General features: G+C 43.0%; 2 protein-coding genes across 2 annotated transcripts in view; one reads left to right on the top strand and one right to left on the bottom strand.

Annotated features, from left to right (window-relative positions):
• Positions 1 to 25,957, bottom strand: part of LOC146182062 (uncharacterized) — a 161,551-nt gene that overhangs the window by 58,338 nt on the left and 77,256 nt on the right. The gene's annotated exons all lie outside the window — the stretch shown is intronic.
• LOC146182067 (pyrokinin-1 receptor-like) overlaps positions 17,197 to 25,957 on the top strand; it is a 356,768-nt gene continuing 348,007 nt past the window's right edge. Inside the window, exon 1 of the mRNA XM_084575891.1 lies at positions 17,197 to 18,052. Within this exon, the coding sequence (XP_084432017.1) occupies positions 17,197 to 18,052 (856 nt within the window). The remainder of the gene's footprint in view (positions 18,053 to 25,957) is intronic.

Genomic DNA, 25,957 nt, shown 5'->3' on the forward strand with positions numbered 1-25,957 from the left:
TCAGTATCTATATTTTGATATCTTCCAAATGTTTTCTAGTAAAAGCTATTTTTCTCGTCGGGAAAGTACAGTTTTTGAAAAACGTATTCTCGTGGAACTCGACTTGCTTTCTCCACACCCAACCTCGACATAACTCTTTGTATTAACCTCATGTTTGGAGCCGGGGAGTTTCACTTAATTGCTCACGATCCATTAAAAACAACACAGTACAAATCATCAACTCCTGATAACCGCTTATTAGCTAATAGCATCTCCCTTGATTGTTTCAAAGCTTTCAACGAAGTCATGCCATGATTAGGTTTTTTCATACTACGTCTTATGGAAACTGATTCTAATCTTGTTCGCTGTAACGTTTTCTTACTATCCACTCTCAGCACCTACAAGCTGATAATCTAGACATCTTATGAAAATCTGCTTATTCAAGCATTTCGCACGGCTCTGTTCATTGTTGTTTTTCTAGCCTATATTCATGTTTTGCCTCCTTCAGTGTTGTTTATTTGAAGACGATTGCGTAGTTCCTCTCAATGAAACAAACTGTGATGACAAACTGTGCCTTAATAAGACATCAGCGTTATATTCTTGTGTCCTGAAACGTACCTAATTTTGCATCAAGCTATGAAAACACATTTGTGCATCCAGCCCTTGAAATATTACAGCTGTTCGTAACTCAAATCACGTCTAGTCAGCACACTACATACATATGCCAGCCGGTACAGGGAAGATCGCCACCAAATATGAATAAACAGGCTTCTTTAGCCATGAACACGCTTCTGCAGCACCATAATATCAGTGTTGGCGGAAGCTCCCCGAAAAAAAGATAAAGAAAAACAAATTTAGAGTGTTAAGTAGTGATGTGATGAACTAATCAATAATTAAATAGTAATAAGTAAGTGTTTAAAATTATATAGTTAAGCACCTGGTTGTAATTGTTTAACAGTGTGATAACCGTGAAGCTGGAGGTCATGCTGTCTTAAACAAGACAAAACTGGAGCTTTAGGTCACAGATAATAATGGTAATCATCATCATCATCATTTATTTCCACCCCGCCGAGGTGGCGCAGTGGTTAGGGCGCTCGACTACTGTTTCCAAGGACGCGGTATCGAATCCCGGCCTCGGCGGTCGCTTTTCGCTGTAGGCGAAAAGCAAGGCGCCAGTGTGCTGTACGATGTCAGTGCACGTTAAAGAACCCCAGGTGGTCGAAATTTCCGGAGTTTTCCACTACGGCGTCTCTCATAGCCTGAGTTGGTTTGGGACGTTAAACTCCACAAACCAACCATAATATATTTCCAACATGTCGTTGGGAGTCCCCAGACGAAAAAGCTGTTGAGAAACAGCTTGAGGGTGCCAAGGGCCCTTACAAAACAGTAGCACAGAAAGCGTGTCTGTGCATTAGCATCACCATTTCTTTTTGATGTACATGTCAAGATTACAAGCAAAACATACACAGATCACAAATATCGCTAAAAAGGAAAAGTAACAAAGAAAAGTCAGCACCAAGAAAATTTCACTTGTGGCAAACATGGTGACATTATCAATCAATCAATCAGTTTATTTCCAGTTATGCATATGTTATGCATATGTGCAACAGCACTTAGCAATTTAGTGTAATCATTTTCTAACACAGGTAAAAATCATGTATAGTTCTGAAGGTAGGCTGACGTGGTAACATACAGACGTTCGCTCCAAGAATACAGATCGCTCCGGAGCAACTTCCAGTACAATACAACAGATGGCGCAGCGGGCTTGTGAGCTGTGCGGCATCGAGTCGGGCAATGACGCTGTTCACGCAAGTTTTGTTCGCAAAAATGTTACTTCATTTCGAAAAAGAAAAGAAAAGATGAAAATAGTTTTAATGCTGCGTAATGTTTTTACGGACGTTAGGTGTCAAAATACTGATGTGTGGGACCATTCTGCTTGGTTACACCGGTAATGAAGAGAATATTACGAATGTCATTATTATTATTATTATTATTATTATTATTATTATTATTATTATTATTATTATTATTATTATTATTATTATTATTATTATTATTATTATTATTGGTTTGTGGGTACTTATTTCAAAATGCATGGTTTCCTGAGGTGAGAGATGTGTTCGAAGTAATTTTATCCCCCTATCACACATGCCTCCTTTGTAGAACTATCATGAATATACTGTTCCTGAGTCGCACGATTATAAAGGATTCCGTCGTATTCAAAGCAGCATTCTTGCATCCTTCTAGATGCTCGGAACTTCGAAACAGTCCCGTTGGTTTTGCGAAGTTCAGGTATGTCCGAATATAGGGTGCGTTCATTCTAACAGCTCAGACAACCTATACTGATATTCAGGGGTGAGGCAAACTGCCGGAGTACCACATGACATGGTCGTTCTTTCAGGGGACCTAACATATGAACTGTAATGAATCGGTATTTTTTATCCAAGCAGCAAGAGATTCACTTCTGCGCACATACAGTGCGTGTGCTTTGTTTAAAATAAAAGTGCGGGTTCCTCAAATTTTCAATTCTACCCAATATTCAATGACGAAAGTCTAACTGCGACACTTTTCTCATGCCTCTACAGGTCACGTGTTACCGACGAGGAAAGAGGAAGAAGCGGGCAGTGGCGCGGGCAGGAATGCTCGCGCTAAGCCCGCCAGCGTTTCATTAACGTTATCTCACGGTCATCGGACATCTTCTCTCTGTTCTCCGTTCTCCTGTTTTCATAGGCTTGCCGCTCCGTAACAATATCTTTCACGCATTGCTTCCAAAGATTTGAAAACGAGCCACAACTACATTTCAATTTCCTGTTAAGAAAATTCTTCCAGATATAAACACATTCTAAATCTTGCCTTTTTGGGCGCATTCTTATTGCAATTGTGCTGTGTCAGGAGCGTTGTTATTTGGTGATTCCACATAGCTCAGCATAGTGTAGGCTGTGGGAGGTGTGTTTGTATTATACTTTCCTGCACGAATTAATCGCGTGTGTTCGGTGGCCGTACAGCTGAGACATGGTTGGTGGGGTCGGACAATTTGAGGGGAATCAAGCTTCTGAAGACACTCGAATGATACTGGAAGATTCCCCACTAGACTACCCTACTGAAAAACCAAAAGTTCTACTGAGAAATAACCTCACAAAATCTCACCAAATCGCATAGACTCTCGTACAGTGGACATAATTATCATAAAATATTTCGGATAATTTATGATAATGTACAAGAAGCTATGAGATCCTATGCAATTATATGCGACCTGCATGTGATTTCTTATGCGAATTGAGTGAGATTGTGTGAGAAAATGTGAGGGTATTGCCTCATACAATGTTTTCAGTAGGGGTTAATTTCAGCTAGCTATTCCCAGTTGAGAAAACTACAGAAACGTTTCTGTTGCTGCAACAAAATTTCTGAGGGTTTTTCACAGTGAACCTGTTGTGGCAATAGAAATCTCTGCAGTGACGCCAATTTTTTTGTAGTTATAACGAGAAACTATAGCAGAACTACTGAGTACGGAAAAATACTACATAAAAACTGCACAACTACTGAAGTGCTATTGCATAAGTACTAGAGAACTAAAAAAAGAAGGACCACACGACAGAACTGCAAAACATTTAATCGTATTTCTGACGCAGCTGCATATTTTTTCTTATTTCTTTTTAGACTACGTTTTACGACAGTACGCGTCTATGAGGAGCAGTGTAAGAATGCCTATCTAAAGCCTCAAGGAGAAAAGCTAGAAAAAGCTACCGAAAGGGCAGCTAAAAAGATTTTTTGCTATTTGGACGAAACTGAAGAATTCCGATTTACGAAGTTTGTAGGAAAAACATCAAATACAGTTACGGACTAGCATAGGAAGTATTGAGATAATCAGAGGCTGAAACCGTGACAATGTTCAGGGTTGTCCTCAATGCGACAGGGAGATGCAGAGAAACTCACAATGACGTCATTGTTGCAAATTTTAGACTTCACGCGGTCATGCGCCGCTCATGCTTCCAAACAGCGCGTCATGAGCTAGGCATTCAGTGGAGATAGTTTTCTTCCATCAACCTACCGCTTCTTCACTTGAAACGTAGCGCCGCTATAAATGACGTCATAGTTGGGGTCGAATCCAGCCCGGTGTTAGGCACCGCGGAGAAGTCTGAATGCTTACGTCACTTTATTCGTCGAGTATTTCTAGGTTTAGCACAGAGAGATTTTGCATTCTACACCTACGCATTCATGCGTTAGTCCCCTTAAGATCGTAGAATTCTGAAATAACTTCAGCTGCCCTTTAAGAGTCGAGTAGGAACCCATTGAAAGCGTTCGGGTCGCGGCATCTCTGACAAGACTTTGGATGTGCGATAAACCATGTCTAAATAGCAGATCTTGAAACCAGGGCTAGCCTCTGTCTTTGCAGATCATCCTACTTATCATGTAGATATGTAGAAGGTCGCCATTTTTATTACTGGGCTAGTTTTCAGGAGAAGGAGGGGTTAGGAGACTGATTTCAAATAAAAGGCAAATAGAAATAAACTTTTGATGTTATTTTGTGAAGATTAGTACCGTTTGCAGCCTAAACCCACCACATCCCCAACCACTACCTCCTAATTCATTATTGATATAAACAGCGCGAACACGAAAACAAGGGACAAGAAACACGAAAGCCACAGTACATGCGCTGACTCACAACTAAGCCTAAGCCGTTTACTGCAAGGCCTGTTTATATCAATAATGAATAAGTACCAACTCGCCCAACAAAGTATCTTGGTAAGACTACCTCCTAAGCTTGCCTATATACATATCTTTTTCTTTCTTTTTTTTTAATTTTCGCGCTACCTCACCAACCATGTACTATTCCTCTATTTTTCCTCCATCTTTGACGTTATCTTGTTTTAGGCTTACGTTCTCGGCAGGTCGGCCTGAAATCTCGATCGTCACGAACTCGGTGGCTGCTTTACCTTCCCGCGCTATGACGGATTCCCGAAAAAGCGTTCGGTCGAGAAAGAAAACATGCCCTCTCCTGAGTGCATCCAATATATCTAGATTACCGTGAGGCGCCAGCTCGCGCAAGTCCTAGGAGCATACTGGATGCCAGAGAACTAAGATCGATTCCCTACAGCAGTCTATAGAAGCGAGGCATTGGAAAAGACGAGAGATATAGACACGAGAACCGGATCAGCCTCTCTGAAGCGTCCGTAAAACTTAAAAGAGAGTCCCCTTTCATGAAGTTTGGAAAACTTTTCCCATTCCTTGAGGCCGGGCCTTCTTTTTACTTCCTTGTAAACCGACAGGCGGAACATGATTCCGAAAGTACGCATGACCGCAACACCCGTTAGTTCCAAGACATCTTAGTTTTATTCTTCAATTATATATCACAATTATTGTTCAACAAGGCATTAGGCTAACTTGTAATAGATACGGTAACGAATGACAGAAGTTCTAGCAGCTGACACACACCCTCCCCCAAACAACCCAATATATATATATATATATATATATATATATATATATATATATATTATAGAGCGAAGTGTTCAGTTGAGTCGTTCAGTCGTGTCCGACTTTTCGTGACCCTATGGACCATATCACGCCACGCTTTCCGGTCTCTCACTATCTTCCTAACATCACATAACTTCATCTGCAGCGCCTCGAGGATGCCATCCAACCACCGCGTTCGCTGCCTACCCCTTCTCCGGTGACCCTCAACCTTTCCCAACATCAAATCTTTCTCCAGCGACTCCTCTCTTCTCATCAGGTGACCAAAGTAGCTGAGCTGTAACTTTAGAATTTGACCTTCCAATGAGCAGTCAGGGTTTATGGTCAACAATTTCGACTGATTTGATCTTCAGGCCGTCCAAGGAACTCTCAAGAGTCTCCGCCAGCACCACAATTGAAACGCGTCAATTCTTCGGCGGTCAGCCTTTTTCACAGTCCAACTCTCTCATCCATACATCACAACTGGAAAGAACATAGCACGAGTTATACGCTTTAAATGAAGCGAAGTGTACGCTTCATATAAAGAAACATTTTATTGGACTCGACGTTTCGACCAGAAGCTGGCCTTATAATTGATACAGCTTGACGGACTGGCGGCTGCTATCAGCGTCTGATGCAGCAGCATGTACGCTTCCCGCTCGGTGAGTTTAAATGGTGGGTTAAAGAAATATTCAGGTATTGTTTTTAAACCGCGTCTGCAGGTCGTTAGCCCTGCGTCAAGGCATGGTAGTTTATGTTGCCTAGACGCTAGCCCATTCCCCCTTTTTCTTCTATTTTAGGCTCTTTACTGCAACCTTCACTGGTACTTCTGCGCTCAAAAATCTTGATTTTGCATTGTCAAAAAGAAATGATATTATTTTCATATTTCAACTTATAAACCGTATGACGTCTTCAAGGGAGTTTGCAATTACAGAGCTAGCGTACAAGCCACAGCGCTTAGTCCGTCACCAGTAAGCGTTGTGGCTTGTACGCTCTCCTTGCTCTAATATTTTATGAATTTTTATTAGAATATTGGCAATCGCTCAAAATCCTCAAGAGCCAAGACGCGTATTTCACAGGATTAATCGTCCTCTCAGAGATGTGGTTTTCTCCAGAGCCTGCAGCGCCACCCAGTGAGATCAGTTTGTTCTTTAACGGACACTGCTTCTTCTGACTGCTATTTATTGTCTCCGTTATTTACCGTTGCCCACGCTGTTTCCAGAAATGAAGATTAGAGAGGAAGAAGAGAACGAAAGGCGCGATATTTAGAAACCATGTTTTTGAATGTGCGCGCAGTGTAATTCTCTGCTGTATACCTAAGTGGATCTGGGGTAGTCGTCACGCCTGTTGCCGTAGTGGGACACAAAGCGAGTGCCTAGAAATCAGCCGCTTTCAAAATTTTCAACATTCCACCAGCACAAAACATAACGAGGAATTGATGCGTGAGAGGCTAATAATAGCTGATTTTATAGGTCAATTTCATTGCCTAAGAAAACAATGAGCATCACAGGAAAGAGACGCGACAGGAGAGAATAGCCGAACGTCTCTTTCCGGTGGCTGAAAACAGCGATATGTCTTATAACAGGAATAGAACAGAAATGCATAGCCATGCTTGTCAGCGAAAGTTATGAGCAGAGAAAAATATAGTGGCTCATAGCTCACGAAGAAGCAAGGAACAAAAATTGCAATCTCAAACCATTTTCATCATGGTGTGGGCAGCCGTTCGGTGAAGAGCAGCTTCAATTTGTGAAGGCCGGCTTTCACTATTCTACCCTTGCCATGTATTTTGTTTTTTTTTTTTTTACTTTGCTCTGAAACCTTTCCTCTGCCTCTGCTTCACTGAGGAAGGCTCTCAGTATTATAAATAGCTACACGCACCGTGTAGGAGTATCAAGAATAGAATCAAGTTAAAACATAACTGGATTATAAATTGAAGTAACTGTCAGCCGGAGCCTTCTTTGGCACGGACACCGGCTTTAGCGAGCTGCCCGTCTTGACCGTTATATATATACATTCTCTGCAGCGCCACTATCAGTGTAGTGCTGCAGCGAAAAATGGATAAAAATTATAATTTTTATAATTTATAATTTATATATTTCTTTTATAATTTTTATAATGGTGCACCGAGTGAAGGCTCGGGGAAGAAGTTGTATAATGCCTTGAAGTAAGAGGCAAGAAAAATGATGTCAGCTCGAAGGAGCAAGAAGCCCATGCACCTCTGACGTGGCTCTTCTGATTTATACCTTCATATTACGGGCAGGCATAAAGAGTTAGAGGTCATTAACCCTCAGTTCCCAGGGCGTTGTGCCATCTCGAGGAGCTTGACGCGTCGGTGATATTTATAAATTCAATGGGGAACGCACCGCCGAGCCATGCCTGCAGGCCTCCCAGCCGAAGGAAGTTCTAAAAGGAGGTACGTCAGTCGAAAGGCAAAATGGGGTTAACCGAGAAGACTTAACTAGCAAGAACTTGCATGTGTCACATAGTGGGCTAATGTACAAGCTCTTTAGCATCTTAAATTGCTTTGATATATATATCGACATGGGTTTGCTTGTTACTGATGGGCCAGAGTTAAATTCAAACAGGATGTCACAAAACTTTCCCGATTATCTATTTTATTCCAACAGTTTCGGACGCTGGACCGTCCTTCTTCAAGGTAGAATTCAATTCTTCCTTGAAGAATTGAAGAATATATATATATATATTCGAATATTTGTATTTTCATTTAAACGCTGATACAAACGTATCTGGCTAGGATGGTGACCTCAAACGATGCGCAAACCATATTACAAAAGGCAGAAATCAACAAATATCAACAGTATATATAATTTGTGTTTAAGCTGCTTGACAAATTAACGTAAGCACATACGAGCGTTGCTCATGCAACTGGAACCGAGACATGGAATAATAAGAGACCATGAAAAATTACTTAATTATCCTGTGCGTTCAACCATGGCAGTTTACTTTGGTTGCCCCTTCTTATCCTGCGTCTAGAGCCCTGCTGACGCTTTGCAGCGCTTGAGAATGGTTCCATTACTATCGATACGCATGCGCGAACCTGCCGAAGAAGCATTTCCCATTTTCAGATATTCACCAAGGAGCTTCAGATGAGTACTGTGGAAGACAAATCACCATCCTCTTTGCCATTATTATAACCATGAGGGCAGCTATGGCCAATGATTTTAAACTGTACTTGTCTAACGGTACCGGTGGGCATTCCATTTAAAGAAGTCTACTAAATCAATCGGCGTAACTGCATGGCACCCCCCGGTATTTTTTCTAATGGATGCCAACGTGCCATCCCAATGAAAAAAAGGTTTTCTCTCTCTTCTCTCTAGTGACATCCCCAACCTATCTCTATAAAAAAAAAAAAAAAAAGAAAATCACCGAACTGACATTTGTTGCGCACATTCACTCAAACTAGGGATCAAGTTATTCATCATATGCGGCTCGAAGTTTTGATCCCCACATCTCAGCATAGACAGTGAAGTCCGTTACGATGAATATGCACTTCATATCACGTGAAGATAAGTTTCACGTGAAGGTAGTCTCATTTTCAAGTACGGCGTCTACCGATTTGGTGACATTGTAGGCAGATAGAAAGAACTTTCTACATTTTCTGAGCCTTTGTGCAGTTTTCAGAAAGAATTTAGAAGGAACCTTTCCCCCAAAGCTGCCCCGCCGTCTCGAAACTGCAGCCGCGATTGGCTCAAAGCTGCCGTACCGCGTGTTGTCGGGTTGCCGCAACTCGGCCGCCCGCGTACTCACTTACCGGTCCCCCGACGTAGGCACTACACATAACCTCTAAACTTTTCTAGACACTTCTGCTTATTACCGGGACTCGCAGCGTGAGTACCCGGCTCCTCTCAAAGGGCTAGGGAAAGGGGGCGAAAGCATAATTCTTGACTATTTACTAATACTCTACTGTGCCCGGCAGTACTCGGACATTTTGACCCTTCCTTTTCTGGCCTCTGCCCTTTCTGTCGAAAGGTGACTGAAACCTTTCACATGGTCTGGGCATGCCATCTAAATCCTTCTCTTACCAACATAACTCCTTCCTCTACCTGAGAGGACTGGGAGGCAGCCCTGCTCGGCTGCTTGGACCTGCTGGGCCAACAAGCACTGGTCCAGTTAGCTCGAGTGGCGTTCCAGACCAATGAGGTCCCGGAATAAGAGACTCGACCTAATATTGTAAGGAGAGAGGCCCACTAGGGGCGGCTTTCCGAGCAACTTCTCTTTAAACGTAATAAATGCTTTACACCACCACCACTGCGATTCAGTCATAGACACAAAGGCCTTGAGCAAGTTTTGGAAAAGCTTGGTATCCATCCTTCTCAGGAATAGATTTTATTGAGTAATGCGTTTGACACTCTGCGAGTTTCAAAGATGTCTGCTAAGGAACCTGCTGAGGCCAAGTCCTACCGTATCTTGTACCGAAGCCACTTGTCGTAGGCAATACAAGAGACCCACATAAGCTGCTGGGGAATTCTAAGGAAACGTGCTAGCTCCTTAAGCTGCATTTACTCAACTTTGTTGAGAAAAAGCCTCGTATTGAATTATTAACTACTTTTTGAAACTTTAAAACACTATTTTCCTTGTTCCTTATTTTCAAGCAACCCTTACTTGTTGTGCTAGACATGACTTCACTTGTCAATGCTGTATCACTATGAAATTTTGTATGGACATTTTTATTATTCGCAAAATACAGCTATGATATTTGTGACTGCAGTTTGTTGTTATGGATTCGATATAGATATGCTAAATAATTGTAATTCCACCAATAAAAAGCACCTTAGGAGTAACATAGTTTTTCAACTTTCAAAAATGTATAGATAGAACACACTATTCTAAATATGTGCAGCGCATCACAATGAAATAAGTTTCATATTGTTGACTCCTTTTGTGATATACTGACGTCAAACAGGTGCACAATAACACCCTTATATTTCAAATGTATGACTTGCAAAACTTCAACCAAACTAGATAAGTAGGATTTAACACCAGATTTGAAAACACTTTCTGAAAATTAATCAAATGTGAAAGTTTCGGCCATCTCGCTCTCAAAATTCGTGGAAAGCAATTAAGTCTCTTTTAAGTGCGGTAATGCGAAGGCCTTCCTGCGACTCTTTGCATTCATTTTCATCTTTTTTTTTTCTCCTTTTCATTTGTCTTCCTTTTTTTACTGCTTTTTTCTGTTTTCTTTTTCTCTTTTACTTTTTTGCTGTTTTCCTCTTGACTGACTGTTTTCGATGTAACGCAATCAAGAGGCCTGATATTAACAAAATTTTTCACACACGAAGACATTTTTTTTTCACCCTCTACCTGAACAAGTATTCCTTTATTCATTAAAAAATTAATTTTGTCGACAATAACGATGGGACACCCTCTGCGGGTGCGCAAATCCTGTCCATATTCATGAGTTCTGCACACGAAAATGTGGACACACTTGTACGAGAGCACACATGTCATCGATTGTGTATCAGTTCATGAGAAACGCCTCAACTATCCAAAGCCGTGCCTTGTGTCAGCAGTGTTTGCGAAATGTTGGAATTTTTACCTTGGTCATCTGCTTCCCGTCCTAAAAGCCGCCCGCAAGTCCAATTCCACTTAGGCTCTACCAAGAATGCCGTTTACTTTCCACACAGACACACGCGCGTGCACAAAGAGAAATATTTGATAGACCCGTGAGCTTGTCAGTATACAGTCAGCAGTCTAGCAGACAGCAGACCGTACATAAAGCACGCAAGACAAACGCTCAAAATCTAAAGCCGGGCGAACCGAATGTAGCGCAAACATTTGAAGAACGCCGCCATGCTTTTTCCCTACGCATTCCCTCGACAATGGGCCCACTCCGTGGCCGAAAGCCGTCTTCGTCTCCAAGGGACCCAAACAACGCGAGCAGCAAATACAAGCAGCGATGCGATTCAATGCGAAACTAGAGTAGCGCGATCGCTCCCGAGATACCGGCCCTGCATGAGGGGTGCCGCGATCGAAAAGCGAGTGAAGGGACGGATGTGCATGACGGGAAGGTAGGAGAGGGCTTTACGCTTAGAATATTGAGGGGTTTACAGTAAATTATTATGACCAGACCGACAGACCTAGGCATCCTTCCTTTCTGTATCCGAGTGGTGGGAAATCTCACCTTGCTAGGACCGAAACAAGGCCTTTGCAGTCATATACAATTGTAGCTTGATCATCGCCACCCACTGAGGGGCCTATTTAGATCTCATGAACATGAAGAACTATGGAAAGCAGCCACGCCCTGTCGTGGAGAAATACAAGTTCTGCGGGGAGCAAGAGAACGCAAGGTTGCCGTTAAATCATAGAACGACGCCGATAGGTGGCACCGCAAGTTCTGCACGTGCTTGATAATTAAATTGAAGATGCCATAAAGTAAGACAGAATTTATACCTTAAGGCACAGGTGTGCGTTAAAGAGGGGCGGATACAAGATATTTACACCTCAAAGGCAAAAGGTTGGAACATTAAATGTACACAAAACTGAAAAACAAGTTCCTTGCAGAAATTACCGCATGAGGAAAAAAAAAAGAACAGCAGGGAAAAACAAGGTACAAAATATGATTTCTAGAATTCTGCGTTGATGTCAATCTATGAGATAAAACGTAAAAAACCTCAAATGTAAAAAGGGACGCAGTACTCAATGAAGAGAAAATATAAACAGATCAGAAGTTTGAAAGGTAGTCAAAAAGAAGCCCTGTAACGCGTATTTAAAATTTTCTTCATTAGTTATACATGTTAGTGATGAAGACAGGATATTTCAATCATTGCAGGTTTGAGGATGAAAATAGTTAGAAAAGGCAAACGTGTTTGAGCATGAAATGTTTACCTTCTTACCATAATTACGACAAAATGAGATGTATTATGGTGGTTGACTCTATAAGGAGCGCAACGTTAACCTTTGGTGGTAAATGTTATGAAAACGTGAAAAGTGGGATAGCTTTCTTCGCCTCGGTAAGAACAAGAGATGTAAGTACGCTTTCATATTGGTAACGCTGGCTGTCCTTTGATAGTTGTTTATGGTGAACCGGGTTGAGAGACTTTGTGCTGCTTCAAAGGGGTACATGACTTTTACTTCACCGGGATCCCAAACAGATGATGCGCATTAAGGCGAAAGCCTTTAATGACTCATGCTTTCGTTCGCAGAAGGTGTAACACTTTACGGCCACCCAAGGTCACGTGATGCCACCGAAGATGACGGCCACCATAGGTCAAGTGGTTCCACCCAAGTTGGTGGCCAACCTAAGGCCCACCCTAGGTCATTTATTTATTTATTTATTTTAACCTCAAAGGCCCCATTGAAGGGGTATTACATGAGGGGTAGGAGTGATGCTGCCCAAGTTGGCAATCAATCTGGCAATCAAGTTGGCAATCAAGTTGGCAATCAATCAAAGCCCACCCTGAGAACACGCCTCCCAAAAAGGGACGAAAAATGTACGTGGGAGGCGGTAGCTGGCAGCTGACATGGCCGAGCACTAACTGGACGTAGGGCTTCCTGACATTACGTTTGACAGGAGCTGCCAACTCGGGCCTCTCCTTTCATATGGGAGGGTGATTTTACAATCAGCCTGCTAAAACCCTTGCATTCACGTTATCCCTAGGCCACGCTGGAACGTTCATACGGCTCGGTTATAGCGGGGCTTTACATGTTGGCTGGTAGCTCACGCTATCGCGTTATACCGATGCAGGCGTCCGTTAAATTTGTTAAATTAATTAAATTTGTTCACAGGAAGGGAAAGGCGCAGTAACTGTCACACTTGCTCTGTGGACACCCGAACCGCGCCGTAAGGGAAGGGAGGAAGGTGGGAATGAAAGTGGAAAGAGAGAAAGAGGAGCCGTAGTGGAGGGCTGCGGAGTAATTTCGACCACCTGGGGATCTTTAACGTGCGCTGACATCGCACAGCACACGGACGCCACTTCGTTTTGCCTCCATCGAAACGCAGCCGCCGCGTTTCGACGCCTTTCATTTGGCACTTCCTCGAACGCCGCAACACAAAGTCTATCTACAGAAGCAGACGCAGTAAAACCAGGTATCAGCGAAGTTTCAAAAAAATATTTCGCCTTGTGGCACTTTAGTGGTCCAAAGTTCCACATAAATTTTTCTAGTTGTCAACAGATTTAGGTTGTATACGTAGTTCATTTTAATGATGACGGTGCAAGGAAAAAATTGCGACAACTGTATAAAGTGCGCGATTGACTTTGGAAATGATGCAAATGACATACGATTTCCAAGAAATCATTAATAATTATAACACCAAGGTAGCGGTATGATATCACAGACTGTATATGAGACATTATTATTCATATACGTATGGTTTGTTAAGCTATTGCGATCTACCCTAATTGTTCTGCATTCGTTAAGGTTCAACTACATGCATCATTTACTGCACAATTCGTTAATATTGCCAATGTCATTCTGAATTAATGGTACATCGGAAGTACCAGTTAAAATGGTATTTAAGTATAGCAAGTCATTAATTAAAGTCATAAACCCAGGATTTCTTAAAGAAAAATAAAAAAGAAAGGCCGAGAAAATGCTGCCATTCTCAGTCTTTCTATAAGTGGATGCTCCTGACGTTAGTCTGTCCTTCCGTCCGAAACGAGAGAAGTTTCTCTACCAAGACTGTCAAAATACGCAGCGGCACAAAAGGCTTTGTTGTCATCGTGACATATACTTGTGTACGTAATGCAGCGCGACACCAATGAAAAAGCCGCACGATTCCAGGTCAATTCGATCGAATGAACACTCGAAAGTAAAAAAAGCCACTAGTGGTTAAGCTTCAATAAAGAGAAGTTTTGGGCCAGTTGTTTCAACATATCGTGGGGGATAGGAAACGCGACTTCAAACAGGACAGAGACGAGGTGTGGACAGGATGAGCGGTAACTAGCAACTGACGTTTATTGAAAAAACACACGTAGCAGCCAACAAGAACCTGCACGTCACGGAAAGTAAAAAAAAAAAAAAGGAAAGAAATAAGCCAAAATGATCTCGCGCCATAGCTTAGTGCGCAGTGTGCAGAATTCAGTGGGTGTGGTTCGGTTAGTTGGTGCTGTTTTTTTTTTTTTTTTTTTTTTCTGGGCAACACGAGACAAGCGAGTATTATTGTGACCCAACTGAAAGAGCGCAAAGAGGCATGACGTAGTTGATACGTCAGCGTTGTGCCAACTACCCAAGTAGTATCTCCCATTCTGGCGCGTTAAACGTCGGGGGAGCTCTGCTTCCTGCAGCTCTAAAGGAGGCGGGCAGGGCGTCTCGCGCGAAAGGAATGACCTGCAACTAACCCCACAGATGGCGGTGGACACCCGGTCCTCAGTAACTGCGTGTCAAGGCTGACTCACATTCTCCATTTGTTTCATTAAAACAAGCTGTAACTCACTTTTGCTCTGTTAGAATAAGGTTACTGGTTAATAAACAAACGAATAAATAAATAAATAAATAATAAACCGGGGTTTACCCTCGCCTAAACCGATTATGATTTGTGAAAGCATTGTTTGGCCTGTTTTGCCATGGCTTTACTTAGCGATTTGCCAATGAGAGGCTGGTATCGAGTTAGGAAAAGTTTGCCTTCCCCAAAAAGAAAACTTGTTACTTTTGAAAAAAAAAAGAAAAAAGCATTTTCTATTTTACCTCTGAGTGGACAGCACTTTTACGATCAGCGACATGCATTTCGTTGTATATACGTCGTCGGTTCAAATCCCTGTCGCAAACTAACCTTCAACTTGACTAGCAGATGGATTGGATGATGGGAAGCGAAATGGTATGATACCACCCTGAACGCCGTACAAAGAGTGGTTGCCTCATAAGTTTGACACGAAATCATGGCGTATCTATTTTTGCCACTTCCTGCGGACGCCGTTCATAAGCCAATTAAGCCTCCTTAATAACCTCGACGGCCTAGTGGAACCACTTTGCAGGTTGTGAGGTTGTTCGAAATTGGGATAGGGGGCGCACCAGACTTTACGGCCACACTCCTCTCAAAGACTGACGCCGGACTACGAAACTTTGATACGTATTTTTATAGGTAAGTGTAAACAATGGAGTTCAAGGTAACCACCTCTAAAATTCGAAACGAGCACCCATACCACTAAGTAACGTGACAGTAAGTAACATGTAAGGGGACACTAATATGGTAGGTCACGGGAGACGAATCATGCGTGCGTTTGGTCCCACTGTTCTGGTGCCAAACTGCCTCATAATATGTCCTCGCCGTGAAAAGTGGGACGACTAAGATGCAGAAGCTGAACTCAGTCTCAGGTTCAAGGCTCGCGATGAATTGACAGAAATAAAATTGAATTTTGTGTATTTTACTCTTCCTAAATAAACGGATTTCATCGCCCGCGCGGTAAAGTGATGGGGGTCCGTTAATGTCTGAGCCACACGCGGTAGATGTGAGACGAAAGGCCTTACTCATCAAAATCGCACAGATGAAAAAAATTGCCAGGATTATATGACACACCAAGCGCAAATCCGGACTGGGCTTTTATATAATAATGTCTGAGTAGAGCAGGATTAACTTCTCTCCGTCGGGATTTCCGAACACGTGAAACAAGATTAGCACTCAGAACCGAAAACCTGAAAAAAAGCTAAATACCAGCACTCAATAGGGCTTAGAAGTTTCATGTTTTCCCCGCTACTTTGCCAGGCTTGGGCAATCTTGAGTAAGCAGGTTAGCCCTTGACGTGTCGGGCTGAGCTTTCAAGAATGCAATTAAATAGAATTGAATTAAAGACGATTATCTGAATACAACAATAATGCTACGTCTTGAGCAGTCCCCCCGCTTTAAATGGCGGATGCGTTTCAACTTTTTACACAATTGATGTTGATAATTTTGTTGTGCGCTTTGTGCAGTCAACAGTGGTTGCCCTCTGACTGCCGCAAATGCTAGCGGAGTACAGCATTACTTTTTGCTTTTGATTACAGATGCACATTCAATACAGAGCTGGCGTCCTTTCCGATATCAAGCTTTCAGAACTCATGAACGGACTCACTGAGGTGGAGCGTGACAGTGTCAAATGTCCGTGTGACAAACTTCGAAATGACAAACGTGAACAAAACCTATTCGAAGGAAACGTAGCGCACGCTTTTTCAACAAATCTGTGCGTGACGGTGTCCATAAATAGAACCAAGCCTGCGCATTCCACAGCACTAGGCTTCCTTCCGCCGATCTACTGACCTTTGCCAAGGCCAAGCAGTAGAAAACCAAGCACAGAAACCAAAAGCGAAGTAGCTCCAAATTCTCTGCCGCTGTATGGGGAGACAACAGCGCGTTGGGGGATAGCTCTTCCCTTTTTGCCACGTCGTCGGCCGTGAAGGCCATTCCTTCTGTCCCCACACGCATCGAAAAGAGCGAGAAGGCATAGAAAGAATGGTGTGACGTGAGAGCGACGAGAGCGGAGAGAGAGCTCCTCCGCATCCTCTCTTTCGATTGGTTCTCCCGGGGCGGGAGCCGCGATCTCTCCCTCTCTCATCTTTCCCCTTTCTTCCCGCGCGGCGCAAGCAGCATCGGCGGCCCCACGGGTTTGAAGTCGGGACCAAAACTCCTCCGTCAGCTTCTCGGCCCGGACGCTTTTCCCTCCGTTCTAGGCCGGCGCTTGCCCCGCTGTTCGCTATGGCGTGCTGACAGCAACTGGGGCGAGGGAAGGAGAGTGAGAGCGTGTAGCCAAGGGGAAAGGAGAGAAAGGCATTTGGCAGTGGTGGTTCTCTCGCCCTGACTGAAGTTGCCGTCCTGGGTCACCACCGGGCGGAACCATGGCTTACGACATGGACAGCTCCGAGGTGACGGCCGAGTGGCCCTCGAGAAACTGGTCCACTGCCGGCGGAGACAACAGTTCGCCCCTCTACCTCTCAGAAGGATCCGAGGAAGAGGAACCACTCACGACCGTGGTCGCCATGACGGTGGTGTACGCCGTCATCCTCGTCACCGGCGTGACGGGCAACGTCTGCACGTGCATTGTGATCGCGCGCAACCGGTACATGCACACGGCGACCAACTTTTATCTCTTCAGTTTGTCAGTGTCGGACCTGTTGTTGCTTCTGCTGGGACTCCCGCAAGAGATGTACCAGCTGTGGCGCAAGTACCCATACGCCTTCGGCGAGGTCTTCTGCGTGCTGCGGGGACTAACTTCGGAGATGTCCACCAACGCGTCCATACTGACCATCACAGCTTTCACCGTTGAGCGCTACGTGGCCATCTGCCACCCGCTGAGGGCGCACACCATGTCGCAACTTCCTCGGGCCATCCGCTCCATAGTGGGCATCTGGATCGTGGCCGGCGCGTTCGCCGTGCCATTGGCGCTACAGTTCGGAATCGTGTACCAAACCAGCGCTGACGGCTCCGAGCTCCTGCCCGAGACGGCGGCCTGCATGCTCAAGCGGCCCGTGGAGCACGCGTTCACCGTCTCCACAGTTCTCTTTTTTGTGCTGCCCATCAGTTTGATATCAGTGCTGTACATCCTCATTGGTCTGCAGTTGCGCCGATCCACGGCGGCTACGCGTCGCGACTGCTCGCCGGATATGAACGGCAAGAGCCACAGGAGTACGCTCCCTATGCGAACGCCCAGGCAGTCCGGGGGAGGATCCAAGCGGGCTGTTGTCAAGATGCTCGGTACGTACTGCGCTCTGAGAACGTCTTTTCTCCTGTCTTCCTAATACCTTTTGTTTTGTGCTCGTTTGGCCAACGTCCGCACTTCTGAGTGTCTAAATTTCTTTTTCCTCACCACTTATTCCGATGCAGACCATCGCTACCTCTGTCCATTCTACGCGGGATCTGATGTGAGCTTGGGTTGGTTAACATTAGTTGTTACGTTTTTTTTCTTTCCTAATAACTCATTTTGAATTAGCGCAAATAAACACAAGGACGAAAGCGTGCGTCAATATTCTCGTTTTATGTCTACGTTCGGAGTAAAGGGCTGGAGGATAGTGCGCAAAACGGTGCAGTTCAATTACACATTAAGAGAGGAAAATAAATTCTACTTGAGCTGGCTGGTGCATAGCTAGAGTGGTGCCAGCACTTAGGGCACTGAACTACTGTTCTTAAGGATACGGGATCGAATCCCGGCCGCGGAGGCCGCTTTTCGATGGAGGCGAAAAGCAAGGCGTCCGTGTGCAGTACGATGTTAGTGCACGCTAATGAACCCCAGGTCGGTCGAATTTTCAGAAGCCCTCCACCATGGCGTCTCTCATAGCCTGAGTCAGTGTGGGACGTTAAACTCCATAAAACAAACCTTCAGCTTTAATTTTCTTGTGACTATTATTTGGCTGACGTCAATTAGCTAAGTAAGCAAAGAATCCGTTTAGGCTAGCGGCCATAGCTATGTCTATATATTTCGTCCTTGTGTTTTTGAAAACTTCTTAGCTCTGTTTAGAGCACACAGTCTTGTCCCGATGGTCATTGTTTCGCTGAGAGTGCGCCTCTTTATTGCCTTTGCATCGTTTCCAGCCATATGTTTCGTATGTCGCGAGGGCACTAAGTTTCGTTAAATATTTTTGTTCCTGCAGTGTGCTAACGTTTCGCGATTGCAGGAACTGCGATATATTTTTGTGAGTAAAAGCGTCGACTTGTGCGCTCCATGAAAACGCTATTGCATACTGCCTGGCCCATTCGTAAGTGTAAGAACAGCTAAAGCTGTTCTTGCACGCATACATGGTTCCGGCATGGGCAGCGCCGAACAGGATGTCCGGGTCACGAATGTTAGGAAGAAGTTGGCTGTAGAGTCAGTCACCCGACTGGACTATTGTTTTTTTTTTTTCAGCACAGAAAATGAAACATGTTTGCCGCACAAGTTCCGACCAAACTTTATGCCTTTCAGACTTTCCTTCGACGTTTTGTTCGTGCACTAGTTTTCTTAATTTTTTTCAGAAGCAGCACTGTGTAAGTTCAGGCCCTCTTTCAACGAAAACGTCGTTCCACGCAATGGGGCTCTACCTTCTAGTGCGGTGTTTGAAAGTGAGAAACTTGCGCTTACACCAACCTTTCCATCTGCAGTGAAGCGCAATGTGTGTTCCCGTTTGGAGACTGGAGTTCGTAAGTTTACCTGAGTTTGGTGCTGTAATTGCACAGATTGGAAAAGTGTTCACGTTTTGATGTTGTTGTTATTGTGTACCATTTGTGGCCTACGCATGTAGTAATTTTAGCCTGGTTGAAGCGCTTATACCTCCTCCTTGCGGTTGCGTAGGTGTCGCACGATGTGTAAACAAAACGCCATTCTCTGTGATCACAAATATTAGACGTTTACATTTTAAAATTGATAGTGAACAAGTTTGAGAAATAGAAAGAAGTCCCATGTTTCCTGGAAATCTGCGCTTTTTTAATATTAACTCTAGGTAACGAACATTCTGTTACTTAGAGAGACTGAGTTTGATTTTGCTAGATTGCTTGATACTTCACTGCCCTAAAAGCTATATATACGTGAAAAATAATGCGTACTTTTGAAGCCGTTGGCAATAGCACTACGCATGAAAGAGCAGTGTAGAATACTTTTTCTAGTCTCTTACACTCGACTGTCTAAAATGTAAGAAAACTAATGCAATTTTCTTAGCATGCACAAAATGAGACAATTTTATATCTGCTGTATAGTTTGACTAACTGCTGCCTGAATATTTCAGAATTGTGTGTCAGAAAGATATTGCTATCGGCTTTAGAACCATGACAGCTATGTTTGGCACACTTTACCGATTGTACATGTCAACATTTATCTTCGTGCTACTAAAGACATGTGCTCTTCCTGTGACAAGAAACATGCACGAAGGCCATGCTTGGACCAGAACAAGAAGTCGAGAATACCACGATGATAAATTGCATAAATATTCAGTGAAAAAAAAAAAAAGAAACAAGCAGAATTTTGGTGCCCAAACGTTTTCTTTTTTTTTTTTTCATAATTATTTCAGAGTGCGATGCGGCGAAGGTGGCCTTGGGGACAAAAGCATATAGGTCCACGGGCTCGTAGAAGGTTGGTTGCGGACGAGACCTTCATTTCACGCAGCGCGCGCTCCAACATGGGTCGGATCTGCAACTCTCATATTGATTTCGCCACCGCGAGTGCTTTAATAGAGTTTTGTAATAATGTATCTATAATATCTAGCACTGTATTTTTATATGTTATAAAGGTCAATAATGTCACTGAAACAATCAAAATAACAAAACTAATTTTTAAGAAAACAAAAATGTCGTTTTTCTGCTTTCGCGACTTCTTTAAAAGCCCTATAGCGAGGTTTCTTTTTTTTTTTTAACTTTCATTGTGCACTCGCCGCTACTACGAATAACAAAGGTTTGGCCTTTGCCATAAAATACACGTCTTAATCACCTAAACGTACAATACACAATGGTGGAAGCAAGAGTCGATATGATGCTAAAAAAAAAAAAGAAGAAGAAAATTGGCTCAACGTCCGATGCTCGTTTTTCCTACTCTGACGTTGCTGGGGAGGGGACAACTCAAGGATTAAATTAATCTATGAAATTGCCTGCTAATCTGATACATCACACGGTTGGCGATGCATAAAAAGTGCTGTTGCCTTGGTGAGCGCGTGTATTCCAGCTCAAAACCTCTCTCAGTAGCCCAGCAAGGATCCTATGAGGACGCTTCTTGGAAATGGCTCCGGCTTTTGTTCTGTAGGTTATAGTATGATTTAAAAAAAAAATCATAATAGTGATTTCAAATGTTTTGATAGTTGGTAAAATTTTTCTGCGGGCTCGAAATACCAAAACACAAGTAAAAAACGAAACAGCTCTAAGGGTCAGAAATTCTATGATTTATTATCACCAAAGCTAAATACCCTACCACCCCACCTCACCTCCCACTTAAAAAAATAAATAAAAATAGTTTAATTTAGGTTCTCATAAACCTTCACGCTATGCAAATACTGCAAGTCTTCGCGCATAGTTTGTTTGCGAGCGGCTAAAAACATTGCAATATATTTGCGCTTACTTACTGCATTTTAGTACAAAAATTTTGATTTGACCGGGAATGATGTAGTAATTAACGTTCTGTCTCTCTCTATTAAAGATGCCTGAGATATTCGCAAATTGTTAAATAGAATTTCGAATATCTGCAGGGAAGGTTTTAAAGACCAGGAATGTCTCAATGCCGGTGAAGCAATTCCTGATAGCGCAGTGTACGGTTATGATAGAAATAAGCCAGTAATTAACAGCAGCGTCATCACACGAAACAGTTATCTTAGTACAAATTACGAAATTTATTGCGAATTGCGAGGAGGCTTTTCGCAGAAGTAGAACAGTTAAAAAAATTCATGGAGCATCGCCGTCTGGAATTTAGACTATAGTTTCATAAACCAAATCGAGTTTGCATATGTATAACAAGAAAGTTTGCTTTTTCTGCTGGCCTGTGGAGTCCCTCGTAACCACTCGGCAGGGCTGTGCCATACATACTACTCGCAGTGTTCTTTTTTTTTTTTAAAGAAATATGAAAAGCATAGCAGCCAATATTGCAATGAATAAACAATACAAAAATATCCGTAATGGGTGGCCGGTCCGCCATGACCACTCACAATGCATCATAGTTTTTCCAACGTCTACCGCCATCGACGGAAAGGAAGATAAGTTGTCCAGACCGATCATGCGTTGGTTCGGTTCTCGGCCCCCCCTCTCGGCAGAGTACAGTGAACCGAAGGATCGTTTCCAGAGCGACAGACCCACCCTAGGGGCCGCCACACGGCATGCATCCGCGCAGACGTGGCACCGCGTTACGACACATGAAACTATACACAAACAAAACGGTCCCGTACACGTACGCGGTGGTCCGGCGAAATATGCCCCAATGTGACGTAACCCGCGCCTCGGCGAGCCGGCCGCGTTCTCGCCTATAGCCCGGACGTATGCACACTTTTCGCAATTTGGCCTGCATTTCACATATAATAAAACAAAATTAATGACAGTAATATTGGGCAAATAAAACAAAAATCAAGGAGTGTACAATGACAGAACGACACTGATTTATTTTCGTACACTGAATATGTAGACCCACACTGGTAATCCAGATGGGTCGTTCCCCTAAACATATGGGTCGTTCCCTAACGACTGCTTTCAAATAGAAATATGTTTGTTCATTTACTCACAAACAGGTGATTCCTTTGTGAACGCACTTATTTGTCCATGCACACTGTGCATTCGCTCACCACTACGCATGCACTCACTCACCCGCTGAGTCTTGCACTCGCTCACTCCCTGGATTCTTCACTACTTAATCATTTTATTCCCGGTATGAGGCTGTGGAACAGCTGACCCCTTGGGGAAAGTTTGCGGGGGATATCATATTTACAAATTAATTACAGAAATTATGCCATGCTGCACATTGCCTATTTAGAAGGCCACCGTCCATGACATGGTTCGCTGACCTCTACTGAGTTAGGTAATAGCAGGAGAAAACGCAAAAAAAAAAATTAGTAGGACCAATTAAGCTTTGTCTTAAGAGTACACGCGATAGCATGCATTCGTTTGCCTGAACTACTTTTATAGCTACGACGAATGGCGATACAATGACTGAGCACATTTAGTACGACAAACTATGGCACGGTCACTAATAACTCAATTTTACAGTTATGGCGGACTACCACACTATGACTCACCACTTTAAATTTGCTAGCTGCGATGGACTATATATGGTTCAATGACTTAGAACTGGTTAGTTCTTATTTTATTTTTATTTCTATTTATTTTACTGTAACAAATATTTATTTACAATTATGTTAATTACCGATAACTATTCAATTAATTATTGATAAGTATTCAGTTATTTATTAAGCATTACTTACAAATCACTCACCAAACTCCCCATCCATTACTAAGCACTCATGGTTCACATACACCTTCATTTTTCCTGATACGTTCCTAACAATTGTGAGAACTCTCGACAACAACCGAGTAGAAACTGCTGTACAGAAAGCTCTTCTACCGAAAGAACTGTGTACACTTCTCGTAATAAAAGTCAGCAGAAAAAACTACATTGTAAGTAATAAGTGGCACAATGTCACTCTGACGCCCACAACGAAGCGTACCACTGTCACGTCTTGACGACGCCTTATCGCGTCCCACTCATTGTCTTGGTGAGCCGTGGTTGAAGCCTCCGCAAATACGCTTCGGCGAAGGGAACGCGCAAAAGTGCGGGGACTCCGAAACTCGGCTATTGTGTGAGTCGTAGATGAAAAAGTAAACAAGAAAACGGTCGCTGAAGAAGAGGAATATTTGCAAGAGTGCCGTGCAGCAGTTTAATAAAAGATCAGTGCTCTCGCTACACTTCATGTGAGATTACACGGACGACTATGGTTTTTTTTTTTTTTTTTTTCTATGCCAGAACTAAGAGTGCAATGTGGGTGGGCAGATTAGTACATGCTACTATGTATTCACAGAAGCCTTAGCAAGGAGGCTGAAAGCCAGATTAGACGGTGGTAAACAAAATGGCTTTATAGACTTCGTCTAAGACCATTTCTCGTGTCCATGCCATCAACGGAATGAAAAAGGGACGAAAACCGCTCAATAATATTAGCTGCTGACATGATGGTTTCGTGCCGCTTTGCGACATACAATATTAATTTTGAGGCTCGAATATTTAAACCATTCGAAATTTTGACCAACAACTAATCGGCCATAGTCATCACACTTGCCCAATTTTTATTTTTTCTTTAACTACTTGCAAAAGCCTACCTGTCCTACGCGTGGCTCTCCACAACAATTTTACGTTGCTCGTTAATTTGTTTTTGTTTTGCACGTACACATCAAAATGTCGGTAGCTTGCACGGGCGGTACATATAGGTCAGATAAAATAAAAACAAAAAAAAACGTACATATACATTAGATACAACGATGAACAAATAAAAGAAAGCACTGCACGAGGTGCACTTGCAAAACACAGTATGAAAGCAGCCGAAGGCCTCTACATTTATGAAGGCAAGAGTGATATAAACGCGCGCCTTATTAATCCTTTCTCTTTCACACAAAGTGCTGTCAGAACCGAGGACATCTGTGTAGGTTTGGAGAAATTTATAATTCACGCAATGGAAAAACAGATAAAGAAGAGCTTCTTCTTTTTTATTCACTGTTAATCGCAGCTCTTGAATATTAATAATACGCCTAGTATGTTCTGAATTAGTGAAGTACACGATGTAAGGGTTTAACACCGAACAAGTTTGCTAAAAAAAAAAAAAAACTAGATCGCATATAGAGACTGAACAGCAAGGCTAATAAACAAACCAGAAAAAAAATGGTGCACCGGGGCTTATATGCGCAAAAAATAAAAAGTCCACCTACTTTGACATTTTCGTAAGCGCAGTAGAAATGCAGCCGCAGAGGGCAATTGCAATGCGCGAAACTTGTCTCGTTGTTTATTTAGAAACAAAATAAGCTTCCACGAGAATGTTTATGAACATGAGATAACATGGCAGGAGCACGTCGCAATGAAGGAAAAAAGAAAATAGAGAGAGAAGACGACGACGTTTCGACAAGTTGAATTGAAGAGTAAATACTTGCTTCGAATAGGATCAAGCGGAAATCGAATAGACGATAAGTCAATTAGGAACGCTGCCAGTTGAACGCACCTTCATACGCCACCTCGCTCATGTCAGGGGCGGTAAATACCTCTCAATATTTCTCCTGAAATGAAAGCTGGCAGCCCACGTCTATTTGTTATTTGGCCCTTTCGATATTTGCCATCCTGTTGGAAAAATTGTCCGGTGCACTTTGGGCTCGTTGGTTTCTTTAGAAAACATGTCTCCTGAAAATGATGTGCTTTCGTATATGTGTTGGCATTGCAAAGCAAGACAAGTTGAAAACGAGAGAAAGGGAAGAAAAATAAATGTTGGTTGAAAGAAAGAAAGAAAGAAAGAAAGAAAGAAAGAAAGAAAGAAAGAAAGAAAGAAAGAAAGAAAGAAGAGAAACAAGGACACGGTGCACATTGGGTCACACTCCACAAGATGTTCATGCTGCTCAAATTCCCATCGCAAACTTGCTTCAACTTAACTAGGCTAGTTTGCGACAGGGATTCGAACTGACGCCGTATGTACCTCCGACTACATACCGCTAACTGCATGTACGTAGATGCCCACCGAGAAGCGAGACGAATCGCACGAATTTCTTCCCCTAGAAGTGAGATTACCAAAAGAAACAACATGCACAAAATAATTAGTGGAATGACAAATCATTTTTAAAGGCGATAACGTCTACACTTAAGGCGAATCTTAAGCGTCCCCCTATTTTTTTTTCCCGACCGCAGTCTACGGCAGTGGTGGGTTTTCGGCTGAATGAGCAGTGTACGATATCGCGTAAATTGCGAGAATATCGCATGGGAACTGAGTGGAAGGATTTACTAATGCAAATTAACAAATTCGGGTTTGGAATTTCTTTTATTTTTTAAATCGGTTTCGCACTTTGCTTGCTGAAAAGAAATTACTGATGAGATTCGTCCACCCATAAAGAATACAACAACTCTAAGGACATACGCCGGCATAAAAACCAGAGGGCGAACGGACGTCCTAATTCCTTCAATTCTTCCAACTTTAGTTG

The sequence above is a fragment of the Amblyomma maculatum genome, chromosome 8 (genome assembly GCF_055883805.1).
Source record: "Amblyomma maculatum isolate TAMU_Amacu chromosome 8, ASM5588380v1, whole genome shotgun sequence".
Taxonomy (NCBI): domain Eukaryota; kingdom Metazoa; phylum Arthropoda; class Arachnida; order Ixodida; family Ixodidae; genus Amblyomma; species Amblyomma maculatum.